The sequence below is a fragment of the Condylura cristata genome, unplaced genomic scaffold (assembly GCF_000260355.1).
Source record: "Condylura cristata isolate star-nosed mole 26May11 unplaced genomic scaffold, ConCri1.0 scaffold00019, whole genome shotgun sequence".
In the NCBI taxonomy this organism is placed as follows: Eukaryota; Metazoa; Chordata; class Mammalia; order Eulipotyphla; family Talpidae; genus Condylura; species Condylura cristata.
The window spans coordinates 5,264,691-5,279,946 of NW_004567120.1; the positions used below are offsets into that span (position 1 = coordinate 5,264,691).

The following is a 15,256-nucleotide window of genomic DNA, read 5'->3' on the forward strand; positions in this document are numbered from 1 at the left end:
GAGAGAGAGAGAGAGAGAGAGAAACAAAGGAAAAGAATGAAGAAACACGTGGAGAATTATCAAACACTATGATAAGAGGAAATACAAGAATAATAGGAATCACAGTAAAAGAAGAGGGGGGGGAACTGGGAATCTATTTAGGTAAATCATGAAGGAGAACTTTCCAAGCTTGAAGAAGAAAATGAACAGAAATACAAAAAGCAAAATGAAATTTCACCTACGTTTATAAAATGAAAAATACAGCAAAACACATAAAAATCCCAGGAGTCCAAAACAAAGAAAAAAATAATGAATCTGCTGGAATGGAAGAAATAGATAACCTATAAAGGAACACTAATTAGATCAACATGGGATTTCTCTGAAGAAACATTATGGGCAAGAGACAGTGGAATAACTGAAGAGAGCACACACAGACCCCTCATAAAATGAGGCAGCAGGGAACCTGAGATAAGCTGAACCAGAGGTGAAGCTGATGACAGTAAGCAATGCCAGCAGACCTTTCCAGTGGAAGAGACCCCCCCTCACTTACACTAAAAATGTCAGTAATAGCCTAACCCTATTAAGGCCTGTGCCTGTTTTGGGGTGTGACTCTTGGCCAGCAGAGAGGCAATACCTCACGGAATTTCAATAGAGTCTGCTTCAGTCTGATACTCTTGGTCTCCTCTTTTTTCTAACATTCTAGGGCCAAAACTTGGGATGAGGACATGGAGTTAGGCCTAGGCCTATGCTTCCCCTTGTCCTTAAGGACTCTATACTTCCCCTTCCCCCTTTCTCCTACTCAGTTACCCTCCTTTCATTCAGAAGGATGCAGGAACCCTCCAAGCTCACTAAGGCCTAGTGGCAGCTGGTAAGGGACCTTGGGACCCTGTCCCTAGCAGCCTTCAATGCCACGTGAGCAGAGAAAGGACTTGTCCTAGTCCTATATTGAATCTCCTTGCAAACCTCAAATCTGTTACTTCTCACTATGCCTTTTCTATATCTGCCTCCTCCCAGCCATCAGACAAAAGACCACTCACACATATACCACAGGCCAGTGATTAAGGTAAAATCCCCAAGCCCTGATCCCCACGAGACTGCAGACTACTATACCTTCCCACCACCTCATCTTTCCCTGTCTGTTGTCCTCTCTTCACCTCTTGGCTTCACCTTTTGGCTTTGCTGGCTGGTAAGAGCACTCATGGGACTTTTTTTTTTATGTCAGACCCCCTCCTGTAGCTGAATGGAGGTGGTTTCTACCTGTGTCCACTCCCCATATGGGCAACACACATCCACCACCACACCCATCCTACATACCCTGTCACTCCTCCTCAACAACCTCTCTAAAATGGGATTAAAGCCAGTTATAAAGTCCAAGTGGCTTATTTAGCTCTCAAGTCAAATATGGCCCACTTAAAGCCAGATATAAACACACAGGCTTATGGACAGGTAATTTTTTACAAAAGAGGAAAAAATATACAATGGAAAAAAGAAAGTTTGTTCAACAAATGGTGCTGGGAAAGCTGGGCTGCTACATGCAAAAAAAAATTAAGCTAGATTACTGCCTCACACCATACACAAAAAACAACTCAAAATGGATTAAAGAACTAGATACAAGACGTGAAACCGTAAAATATATAGAAAATATTGGCAAAATACTACATGACATACACCTCAGTAACAGCTTTAAAGATACGTCACCCAAAACAAGAATAATGAAATAAAGCATAAACATCTGGAATTACATCAAATTAAAGAGCTTCTGTACAGTAAAAGAGACATTATACAAAACAAAAAGATACCCCACTGACTGGGAGAAAATATTCGTACACAATACTAACAATAAAGAAGTGATCATAAAGGTACACAAAGAGTTGATGAAACTCGACAAAAATAAAGTGAACAACCCCACCAAAAAATGGACAGAAGGGCAAAAGGAGATGACTGGATTAAAAAGATGTGGTACATATACAGAATGGAATATTACTCAGCAATCAAAAAGATAAAGTCGTGGGTTTTTTTTTTTTGCAGCAACATGAAGGAGCTGGAAGGGATCATGCTTAGTGAAATATGCCAGAAAGAAAAAGAGAAGCAAATGTAATGAAGTGAAAATAAAAACAATGAACAACTATCATCCAGAGACATTTTACAGGGGTGGAGAAGGGAATAGGATCAAGACTGGGGGGAAGAGTGCACAGGCTTATGGTGCTGGCACATGGGAGATTTGGTGGTGGGAACCCATGGGGATTACAACTGAGAGGAAAAAATGCACAAAATGAAGAATGATATAATAAATAAAATATATAAATTTTTAAAAAATGGAGCTTCCATATGACCCAGCAATTCCACTCTTAAGTATCTACTGAAAGGACACAAAAACATTAATTCAAAAGGACACCTGCACCCGTGTTTATTGCTGCTTTATTCACAATAGGGAGGATGTGAAACCAACCCAAACTCCCCAAAATAGATGGCTATATCAAGAAGATGTGGTACATATGTACTATGGAATATTACTCAGCAATCAAAAAGGGCAAACTCATGCCAATTCAGCAACTTGTATAGAGCTGGAAGGGATCATTCTTAGTGAAATAAGCCAGAAAGAAAAACAAAATTACTGGATGGTTTCACTCATAGCAGGTGTGTAAGGGATCAGGAAGAAAAATTATGATAAAATAAAAACTAAAATCAACAACTATAAACCAGAGACATTCTGTGGGGGTGGAGAGGGGAATAGGATCAAAATTGGGGCAGGAAGAGGACTCAGGAATATGGTGATGGCACATGGGTGAATTGGTGGTGGAAGTCCACGGGATTACAACTGAGATGAAAAAATGTACAAAGGAAGAATGATGTAATATATATATACATATATATGTATGTATATGTATATATATTACATCATTCAGGAAGAATGATGTTATATATATATGTGTTATATATATATATATATTACATCATTCTATATATATAGAATATATATGTATAGAATATATATAATATTTTAAAAAATGACACTACTTTTTACACAGCTCTAATATTGTTTTAATTCTCACACTGAATATGTCTTTCTTATAAACATTTTAAAAATACTATTTGAATAATTTTCCAATTAATGTTTCAATAAAGCATTTTCTTTTAGGAAGAGCAGTTAAGTTAATGTAGGCTCTGACTTCTCAGCTAGTGTCACCTAGAGAAATAACTGACTTGTTTGTGCAGGTGTCCAAGGAACCACCATTCATCTAGTGATATCTCCTTAAGTACAAGCAAAAATCATCACAGGAATAATCTATGTTCAAAAGGTGGGTTCAGCGAATTTAGTTCTGTTTTAATGATTGGAAATGTCATGCTTCCAATAAGTTGCTATTTTTTTTTTTGAGCAAAATCATTTAAATGTCAGTATAAAAATGTCATGTAATACAAATAAATATATATCATTAAAAACTCACCATTTGTAGACATGACAAAAATCACTAAATTCCTTAAGAGTTGATCCCAACCCACTGCTTTCAAAAAAAAAAAATCAAAGTACTTCAAAATATGAGTTAAGTGACCAAGATATTAAGCCTAACTGGATACTAACACATGTACACTTATCAAACTTTATACAGATGTAAAAATCAAAACTTTTAAAAAACCTTTATAAACTTGCACATTACCTGATAATTGTTTTGGTTTTGTGATAATCTCAATTGGCCTGAAGATGAAAAATGTGGAGAAAAATTACTCCGTGATGAATTTGCATTACTGTACATTGTAGTAGATGCTGTATGTAATGAGGTCCGTGGTGTCAAATGGTAGTCTCTGTTTTGATACAATACATTGTCTGACAAGTCTCTAATATTCACCATTTGTGAATTTGGCATATTTCTTCTTGGTCCAGGCAAAGCTGTACTTTGGTTCTCAGCTTGTTGGGAGCTGCCACTTTCATAAAATCTTGAATAGCTTGGTATCTGTGCTCCCATCAATGCCAACTCCTCCTCTCTGGCATACTCATCATCAGCATCACCTGTCTCCATTGCAATGGACAAACAAGTTCCTTCTGTTGAACTAGACTTCTGTGAAGCATTTCTTCCCAAAATTCTCTGGGGGTAATCGCTAACTGCTAATGAAAATACTTCACGAATTTCCAAGTTCTGTGTTCTACAGTAAGGGTCTCTACTAGGTGGCTTTTGCCCACATAAGTTATGTGATGCTATACCTGTGTGTTCAGGCTTATATGACCTTTGAATTCCAACTGGTTCAATTTTGCAAGGTCGGTGACACACAGATGGCTTTTGAGGTACTGTAATTTCAGAAGCTTGCATTGAAGAGTTTCCATAGTTTTTTTTTGTGTGATTGTATACTGAGTTTCCAGCATTTACCACACTTGTCTGTCTGGACAAAATAATTGTTTTTTCACCTAAAAGCAGAGAAGCATTTTTACAGTGTGCTACTTGTCTTTGAACAGGAATATGCAACTGAAACTCAGTATCATTTTTACTGGTTGTTTTCTGAATAGGGAATTTATGTGCTTCAGGAATTTGTGTATTTGTATGTTTGGTTGTCCCTTGTCTACTGGATGAATTGGCTGGACTGTATATACCAGTTACAATGACATCATTATTGGCAGATGTCCAAGAGGTCTGTTGGCTTGAAGATGGAGCAATATTAACAACATTTCTGACTGTAATGTCTGGAGTTGTCAAAGAGGTACCGGTAACACTTCCTGTTGTTGCTCCTGATTCAGAATTCTTACTACTCATTTTTCTTCTCTTATTGCCAACCCACGTCTGGAAGGATAAAATACGATATTATGGAAAAGTTCTTAACAAAGAAGCAAGAAAAGTCCATTTCTATGTAATAAATTTTATTTGCATTTGTCATAGAAACAATAGAAGAAAAAGATACAGTAAAAGAAAAAAATAGCTAAAGACTAAGATCAGAGATGATCAGGGACTTGTCTTAATATCCATGAATTTTAAAAACAAAATTGTATTATTCCTCCACTCCTCAAAACCCATTCAACAAATATTTATCAAGAATCATGAAAATATTTAGTTTATATCCTTGACTTAGCAAATTTCCTTCTGGGACTTGATCTAAAAAAGCATAATCATAGATATAGTCACAGTCTATATGTAATAATGTTTATCATATATTGCTTTATAATAGTGAACAACTGGAAATGTACCAAAAGTTAACACATATAATGACACTGAAAATGCTCATAGTATTGCTAAACAAATATACACGTATGATTTTCAGATGTAACAATGTCTTTTGTATGACTATATTATAATTCAGTTAATTTAATATTTCTGGGTATTTAGACTATTTTATAAATATTTCCTATTATAAACAATACTGCAAAAATTCACTATGCATGCTTATGGTCCCTTGAAGGAAAATTGCTGGGCTCTTTGATATTTTCAAAGTATCCTTCGTGTATAAGAGTTCTAGTTTTCCAACACTTTCATCAACAGTTTGCATTAACTTTTGAAATATTTTATTATTAGTCTGTAATAAAAGGTATAAATCACTGTTTTGATTAGAATTCCTAGAAGGAATTCTAGTTAATTTGGTTACTATCATTACTATATCACTCTGATAGAACTGCATACCCTTTACTCATTTTTATTCTAGGGCATTTTTCTTCTAAGATTGATTTATAAGAACCATATTTTACTAGATAGTAATAATTGGTAACAAATTCCAAATTAATATATGGTACTTATTTTTTAAATATTTGTTTGTTTATGCATACAAGAGATGTGGTATAGGCCAAAGGTGTGAGAAAATGAAAGAATTCACCAGAGACAGAGTGGAGAGCAGAACAGGCAGAATGATTGAAAATATACTGCTGAGGGGAGCAATGGTCAAAACAGGAGAGGTCTGCTTTGCCACATGGGTTATCTCCCTAACCAGGGATGGAATTTTAGCTGCAGTGGCTGCTGATAGATTCTTACTGCTGAGGCTTAGCGCCTTCCACAACCAGGGAGACCTTATGGTAGTTATTTTCTTCTTTCTACTTTTCTCTACTTAAAAAATTTACACAGTGGATATGTATTACTGTTATAAAATAGATAAAAATATTGATAATAAAAATAATGCCAGTGAGCGTTTTTCAGGGATCTGATTACAAAGTATGTAGTTTTTATAAGTAATTTATTATAATAGAATTGTTACATACGTTGTTATATATATTATAAATGTTATGATTCTTCTTGAAATAGGTAATAAATACTACATTCAATAATATGACTACTACACTCTGAAAACTTCAAAAATGCATACCATATTATAAGCAACCAAAACACATTAATCTATTAAGAATTATAAAAGGTAAGGAAGTAGAAACATCAAATGAAGTAGCATGCACAAATATGACAAAGGATGTATTTGGTTAACTTCCATATGATATGTTTTTGAAGACTACACAAGTTATCCAATTTCAAAGTTTATTCATACAACATGTAACACTGAAATCTTGCTGTGCTACCATAAATAAAAACCAATTTGTACTGAATTCTTGTGAATGCATTTTCCTGTGATGCATTTAACTGACCTGGTAGGAGTTATTTCTTTTCATTGTATAAATGAAGAAGCCGGTTCAGCAATAGTAAGTGGTTTGAGGAAGATTATCCTAGCTATATAGTATATATATATAGTGTATATATATATATATAGTATATATACAGTATATATATATACTATATGTATATATTCAAAAGTACACTACATATTCAAAAGTAAATTTCCCTACCATTATGGTGAGAAATTCCTGAAATGTTCATCTCTATTGAAAATTTTACTATTGAAATTAGTATATTTCTCACAAAAAAATTATTTAGACAGTCAGATGCTCCATTTTGTTTCCAGTGAGGTGTTCAGAATTTTAAGCTTTTTCCGATTTAGCTTAACTAAACAGCAGAGTCGATAATTGAAAGCAGATGAGCAAATGAATATAAATATCACAGAAGAAGACATAGGAGAAAAAAACTAAAAGATATACAAATATATATTCAAGAGAAATAATTAAATATAAATATTTTGGGATAAATATAGTCTCAATGTGTCATTTAAAAAGTTTAATTTTATTTATATTCAAAATAAGTTGCTGTGTTATGATTTTTCTAGCATATAAAACATAAAAAGCATGACATATTTGTTCTTAATTATTACAAAATATATAACCATTAAATTAAAATATTTCAGTGAGAAAGCATAATGTCTTAGTAAGATTTGAACTCAAGAATGGTGACTATACCTGAAGAGGAGATCCTGTACTTTCAAGATATGAAAAAAAGATGTAAACAAATGTTACTTCAATAAAAAAAATCAGTATTTTGAAATAACAAGAAATAAATATAACAGTTGAAAGAATAACTGTTATATCTGGGGTTGGTATCTCTGGGCCATATTTCTAAAAGAAAAAAAATCAACCATTTTATTATCCTAATACCCACTTTAACACAGTTAAAGAGTCATCTTAGTGCACTGTAAATATGATTTACTTTCATAGTCCTATACTTCATATATATGCATACATACATGCATACTATATGTATATATGCTATATATTTATATTAATTATAAAACATACTTATGTGCTTAACAGATATGTATTTTATACATATCAAAAAAATAAGATGAGTGGAATATCAGATGTATATGAAACTCAGCTAGTTAGCAACATTTGTCCAGAATGCAGCCAACACAGATTTCACAAGACACATGTTCTCTAGAGAAAGGACACCCTATGAATTTACAGCATTTCTATTTTTATGTAATTTATAAAATTAAAATAACAAAATAAGAAATAACAAATTAGAAATAAAAAATAAAGACACGATGACAGATTGCTGTTGGAGGCACCCTGCTAGCACCACAACTAAGAATGTTCACAAAACATTGCTCACTAAGAAGGAAGAAGATAGGAATTGATGTGATATATTATTAAGTAGGCTAGGGTTCTTTAGAAAAAGAGAAAAGCACCCCATACACTCTTCCATATTGTGAGCATTATAATTTTATATCACAGTACAAAAACTGATTTCCATATTTGAAGCTTGGTGAGAATGCAAAGGTTCAATTATTTTCAATATTATGTACTGAAGTGAAGTAGGAAAGCATGGAATAAATTATTTTCAATTTAAAGTATTAATAATAAAAAAATTCATTCCCTAAACTTTTCTTAATAAGTTATATTTTATTTTATTGAAAGTAATTTAAAAAATACAAAATGAAGAATAATGTGAAATATATATAATAAAATAATAAAATTTAATGTAGATTGATAAATTTAAAAAATGTTATTTAGTTACAGGATCTAAAATTTACCAGTGCTTATTGGACATAAATGACTCTCATTTCTATGCCTCACTTGTGAAGAGAAAAAAAAATTGGGTAAAACACAATTTTAAATGGTTAGAATTGAAGGTTTGGTTGGAACTAACAAAATTATCTGCACAGAGATATATAAAAGAAAACATTTGGGTCATCAATCCTTGCCATCTCTAAAGCTCTCTTTCAGTTCTATTAGACATTCAAGGTCTCCAAGCCTCTTTTACTATACCTCTCTATCTCCCTGTTCATTTATTATACAAGAATGTTTTAACCTTTTAAGTTTTTTTTTACATTGTGAATAAATTCTTAGTATAATGGAATTTAATTTACGCTGAGTAAAGCAGAGCAAAGATTATAGTAAATGTAAAGTTCTCTTTCAAATAAAACATATGAACCTAGCTAAACACTGGAGCAAAGAAGATTGTGGAATAATAAGTAAATAAACAACTCCCTTCTCTTCCAACTAGAGAAAGCAACAAAATTTAGAAGACTGAATTTCTGTTTCTAGAATAGTGAGAATGAACCTGTTTTACACAATTTCTTATAACTTTCATAAAATTTTACTCATAATCTTACATTCTAGGAAGTTATTTTTCATTTTCATTGTTTTAATTTTCATATCATTTGGAGCATAAATAAAAACCATTGTATTTCAATACTCAATATTAAGAGTACAGCCAAGTAAACTACTAAAAGAAGATTATGAGTACAAACTGGAAATATTAAAGGTCTACAGTGCAGTTAACTGAGAAGCTTTTCTTTTCACTTTAACGTAAAGGTGTAATAAATACAGGGAAGGTAAAAATAAGTTACTTCAGGGGATTTATATTTACAAAATTAAATCTCATCAATTTGAATACTGTACGCATTACATTACTGTTGCTAAGGTGATTAAGCATTTTCTCCTAGGCTTACTGAAGTTCTTTCAAATTGAGAAGTTAGAGGAATCAGTGGAAATATTTCCGATTCATACACAATCTGAATGTGATGACTTATTTCAGAAATAAGAAACGGATATCCTGGATGCTTTTCTTTAGAATTAGTGGCATAATTCACTATTTGAAGGTGATTGTAACCTTTGGCATTTTAGAAATAGATTTCCAACGAATTCTGCTTATCAGGAATTATTTAATTTTAGGTGTTTTAGAGGATTCTTCAATGGAAAACTAAACTTAAAAACAGATGTCCTTTTCTTTGCTTTCTTTTTCTTTTCTTTCTTCTTTTTCTTCTTCTTCTTCTTCTTTTTTTTTTGGCAAATTAGCTTAATGAAGGACAAGGGTGGGAGTGTTGCTAATCTTTAAATTCCAGTGCTTCATGCCAGGAATATTTGCAACATTCTCAGACAAACATGAATGGCCCTAAACACTTAATAAAATCGGTGACTAGTTCTGTTAGCTTTGGCCCCCTAACACCTTATCACTGCCTTTCACAAATGTGTAGAAGCTCTGATTTTTATAGCCAAATAACCATAGCTGTGATAAAGAAAAGTTTCTTCCCTTGGGATTTCTTATCTCTTGCTTGCTAAATCATTAAAATACATACAATTTTACTTAGGAGGACATGGTAGTCATAAAGAGGGTAGGTTTTCCTAAAAACATAATGTACCAAAGTTATAAATGCCTGATAAAAATTAAAATACAACAAAAAATATGCTAAGAGCACAATATTCTCTTTTTAAATGTCTGGTTTACTGATACAATATTGGTGTGTTATATCCAGATTAAAACTGATTTAAAAAAAAACATAAAATCAACAACTATGTAAAAGGTATTTATTAGTTCAAATGATTTGGATTTTTAAATAGATGTGTTTACAATACCAAAAAAATAGTGTTTTCAGTGTACTTATAGGAACAAATGCACACTAAATTATTATTTTTTTAAGATTTAGTTATTTATGCATACAGACTGGGGTACAACTGGGGTACAGGGGCGGTGAGAGGACTCACCAGAGACAGAGTGGGGAGCAGACTAAGTACACTGCTGAGGGGAGCAGCGGACGAGACAGGAGAGTTCTGCCACCATGTGTGTCACCTCCGGGGCCAGGGATCAAACTCTCACTGAAGCGCACTGAAGCGGCGGATAGTCTCATATTAAGCAATTATCATTTATAATAAAAGTTACAATTCCAGAGTGTATGACCTCAATACTTACCCTGACTACACTGAAGTCCAGCTTAGTCTCCTGTGCACACTGTAATATGAGCTGAAAGCAATTTTTACTTTGATTTGTCATTCCATTTTCATAATAACGCTGTAAAATCCTTTGTTGTTCTACAGTAAATACAGAACGTAGATTCATCTAAAAACAAAAAAAGATACTCTGAAAATTGAAGTAAAAAATTTCTGTGTGTAGAATTTTATACTTTTGGGTTTTTTAAATACAATTTCAGTGCTTCCAAGCTGCAAGATTTCTAAAAGCAAATTAACTCCCCAGTAATGGGCACTAATTTGAGTGCTAAAGGGAGACAGATTCTTTCTGAAATTTATACAGAATATAAACATTTACTGATTTTGTTTAGAAAAAGTACCAAGTATAAAGACAAAAAAAAAATTAAAAGGAAGGACATCCTTATCTGGTTAATGTCACTGAATGGTGAAAAAGAGGCATTTTCATTGAAATAATTTTTATGACACAGAAAGTCAGAGATGGTGGTAGCCATATGTGGTCAATTAGCTACAGGGACAGTCACTGTTCTTTGTCAAGCAAGGCATCTGGCATATGTCTCACAACCAGAAACTGCTCTGGAACAAAGGGGTCTTTTATATTTCCTCTTTCTGGGATAAAGGTGTTCTTTTTATACATTAAAACAAAACCTCTCTTTGAAGTTTAAAAACAAACAGGAAGTTTTAGTGACTGAAAAGTATTTGCTTTAGGCAATGCTAACCAAAATGATTACTTTAATAACTACGAAATTCAAAATTTAGTAAATTTTACTAAAAAAAAACTGTAAAAACTAGGTATCTTTAAATAAACATTGTTGAAGAGAAATAAGAAAAACCATTTTATTCTTCCTGTCAATAGGAAAATGTTTAATATTACGGTAAAACAATTATTAGTTTCATTAAAAACTCAATTATTTTTTTAAAAAAAAGATTAATTCTGGTAGTGCATTTTATAGAGAAGAGCCAATGAAATTATTAAGGCAATTTCAGGCTCTTATTAATAGCTGTCGGGTTTAATTTTTATTCCTAAAAGTTGACAGAATGAAAACCCTTCCTAAGGAAAGAGTCTAATTAAAATTAGGAAAACAACAACAATAAGTACACTATAAATCAAAGCAAACAGAAATCATTCTAGTAGACCGGGTTAGGGAAAAAACAAATATATTGACAAGGAAGTGAAATACTTTCTCTTTCTCTGAATATCTGGAACAATAAAAAAATCTAACAAGAAAATTAAGACAGCCTTCCATTGAAATTTGTACACTTGACTATGACTTTTGCATTCTCAAATGTCTTAATGTTAAGAAATCTGACTAGAATGATTCAGATGTGGGAATGAGTATAAGAAAAATGGAAATACAGTTTCTCCCAGAAACTTTTAGAAACCAAAAACACCACTAAATTTATGAAGGGAATTTCATTCAAGGATAACAATTTGGAAATATAAACTTCACATCTACAACCTGACCCAATTTTCTAAGGTGTTTGGGCCAAAGAATAAGGACAATATCCATTTAAGCAACTTTTACTATCATCGCTGCCAGGTTTCAGAACAATTTGGGGTTCCTTTGTAAACTGTGGTCACGAGAGGGAGGACAGAAGACAGAGCTCAAATGCCTGAAATACCCTTTTTAATATGGTTTTAGAACCAATGTATTCTGGAATGAGTTCTGAGGAGGCTGTAAACTTCAGTTCACTAAAGAACCATCAGGGTAATGGAACTTAGTCCCTGGTAGGGCTGAGTCTACCACAAAAATTCCAGAACGCAAGATGATCCCCAAGAATAAGCATAACTGCCTTGGTAATACAGAAATACTTTCCTACTGGCTGACTGTAAGTGTTACACGTACCCAAGAATTAAAAGAACCTTAAAAACAGCAGGCCAAATATAAGTGAAAACTACTGCCGCTATCTGTAGTTAACAGCTCTGAGATAATGCTGCACCATTTCTGATTTCACTTAAATGCTGTAGCAACAATAAGAAGGCCACTTTGCTCAAGAGGTCTATTTTTCTTTCAAATCAATGCAAGTTCAATCTCTTATAAGCAACATAACCTGTCATTATCTCTGTTTGCCCTAGTTTCATCTTGGTCTATTATGTAGCAAGATATTGAATGACTACATAGCAAAAGTTGTAATCGTTTGCACAAAAATCAGGAAAATAGTTATATAAAAGTTTGACTTTTATTTATATAGTAATTGTAATAAAGTAAAAAATAAATCAACTACCAACTATAAACCAGAGACACTGTGCAGGGGAGAAGAGTGAAACAAAATTAAAACATGGGTGGGAAAAGCAATTGGGACTATGATTGTGGCACATGGGTGAAGTGGTGGTGGGAAGTCCACGGGGATTACAACTGAGATGAAAAAGTGTACAAAATGAAGAGTGATGTAGAAATATATAAAATAAAAACCTTTTGCACTTAAAAAAAAGAAAAGAAAATGACAAAATATTGGATGTATGGGGAATTGAGTTTCCAGTAGTTGGGGTAGGGAGAATAACTGAATTAAGGAATTAAGTACTGAAGTAATTATCTTTAGCTTTACCTCATGTTTTTCAAGGCTAATACACTTAGCATTCTATGACCCATCCACCATATGGCTTTTGCCTTACATTCAGCACAATGAAGAATATCGGATATATCACATACTTTCTGTGAACATCTGTTTTCTACTTTGCTAAATGCTGGATTTCATCATTTGTTTTACCCACCAGTCTGGGTTGGTACAGATAGGATATGTGAACGCATTCTTCTTAAATTATAAAGCAAGAGCTTTATAATATTTATATTTAAAAATATTTGTATTTTGCATCTAGTTAATGGTTGGTTCGTTGTTTATGGAAGTGAAACTGATTTACAACACTGTATATGACTTAGAGGTGTAGAATGAACTTCTCCAGGTGTTGTTATGATACCACACCTACCACGAAGGCACCTATAGTCCTTCATCAAAGTCCATTGTGTCCCCTGCTCCCTTGGCTAATCTCAATTCTATAGTCAGATTTCTAGGATGTGTTATCTGTTTGGTTTTATCTAACACTGTGTTTGCTTTTCAATAGTTAACACATAAGTGACATGTAAGATATTTGTCCTTCTCTGTCGATTTATTTTGCTTAACATTAAATCATCAAGTTCCATCCATCTTGTCACAAGTAACAAGAGTTTATCTGTTTTGTTTTTATAATTGGATAACATTCCATGGGCTATATATACCACATCTTCCTAATCCAATCATTTGCCCTTGACAACTTATGTTGTTTCTATAACATGGTAATTGTAAATAATGTTACAGTGAACGTAAGAGTACTTTTTAAATGATTTAACCAGTTAAGTCATTGTGAAGCCATTGAGCTGGTTTTAAGTATATCAAATTTGTATGAAAATTTTTATTAGGAATTTATCTGAAATATTCCTATGGACTCTTATAGAGGTAGTCATTCATAGAAGCTGTATTTTCTAGTTATCTTCAAAACAATAACATTAAGTTATTTTACTTACTGCTCTTACTGAATAAAATACACTGAGCATAATTTAATCTTTTCTCGATGTATAAGTATACTCATTAAATCACTTAAACCTAAAACTGAGAGGAACCTGAAAAATCCTATACTTAAATATTATAAACAGAACTTTACTTACAACCAAAAATATAATGATAACTATGAACATTTGTATACCTTTAAATTGAATATCCTAGAACAGACAAATTTGTAGAGATTTACAACAACCTGAGAATGAATCAGGAAGAAATAGAAAACCTGAACTGATCAAAACAGATAAGGACATTGAAACATAATCAAGTTCTCCCAAAAAAACGTAAGTCAAGAACCAGAGTGTTTTTACTAATGATTTCTATTAAACTTTCAAAGAGAAACATATCCTTCTCAAACTCTCTTATATTTGAGAGAGGAACTATTTCAAAACACATTTACCCTGATATGAAAACCAGCAAAAACACCACAATAAAGGGTAACTATCGACCAATTTCTCTGCTGGATACATGTACAGAAATCCTTAACAAACTGAATTCAAAAATGCATCATACATATGTCCAAGAGGGATTTATTCCAGGGACACAAGGGTTGGTCAGCATCCCCAAATAAAACAATGTAATTCACCATATCAATAAAAGGAAAGTTAAAAATCATATGTTCATACTTTATTACAATTGCTTTTTTTCCTGATCCCTAACACTCCTGCTATGAATGAAACCATCCAGTAATTTTGTGTCTGGCTTATTTCACTAAGCGTGATCATTTTTGATTGCTGAGTAATATTCCATATTATACATGTACCACATCAAACAAAAATCAACAAAAAACTATACACCAGAGATATTCTATGGGGGTGTAAAAGGGAATAGGATCAAAACTGGGATAGGAAGAGCACACAGGACTATGGTGATGACACCTGGTTGACTTGGTGGTGGGAAGTTCACAGGGATTACAGCCAAGATGAAAAAATGTACAAAATGAAGAATGATGTATACAGTAAAATACTTTAAAAATCGTATGTTCATACCAATAGATGCAGAAAAAGTATTTGATAAGACTCAATATCCATTTGTGATAAAAGCCCTCAAAAAAGGTAGATGTAACATATTTCAACTTAATAAAAGTCTTATATGAAAAACACACAGCAAATATTCTCAAAGATGAAAAACTGAAAGCTTTTCAAGTAAGACCTGGTATAACACAATGTTTTTCACTTTTACCCCTACTCTTCAACACAGAAATAGAAGACCTATTATAGAAATTAGGCAAAAGAATGATGTAAAAGGAAT

The 15,256-nt window shown here is 32.8% G+C and overlaps 1 protein-coding gene across 1 annotated transcript in view; it reads right to left on the bottom strand.

Moving 5' to 3' along the window:
• The window catches only part of HDX (highly divergent homeobox), a 110,104-nt gene that overhangs the window by 74,326 nt on the left and 20,522 nt on the right, over nt 1-15,256 (bottom strand). The window contains exons 2-3 of the mRNA XM_004685621.1: nt 10,458-10,604; nt 3,636-4,748 (exon numbers count right to left, since the gene is read on the bottom strand). Coding sequence (XP_004685678.1) covers nt 3,636-4,748; nt 10,458-10,604 — 1,260 coding nt within the window. The remainder of the gene's footprint in view (nt 1-3,635; nt 4,749-10,457; nt 10,605-15,256) is intronic.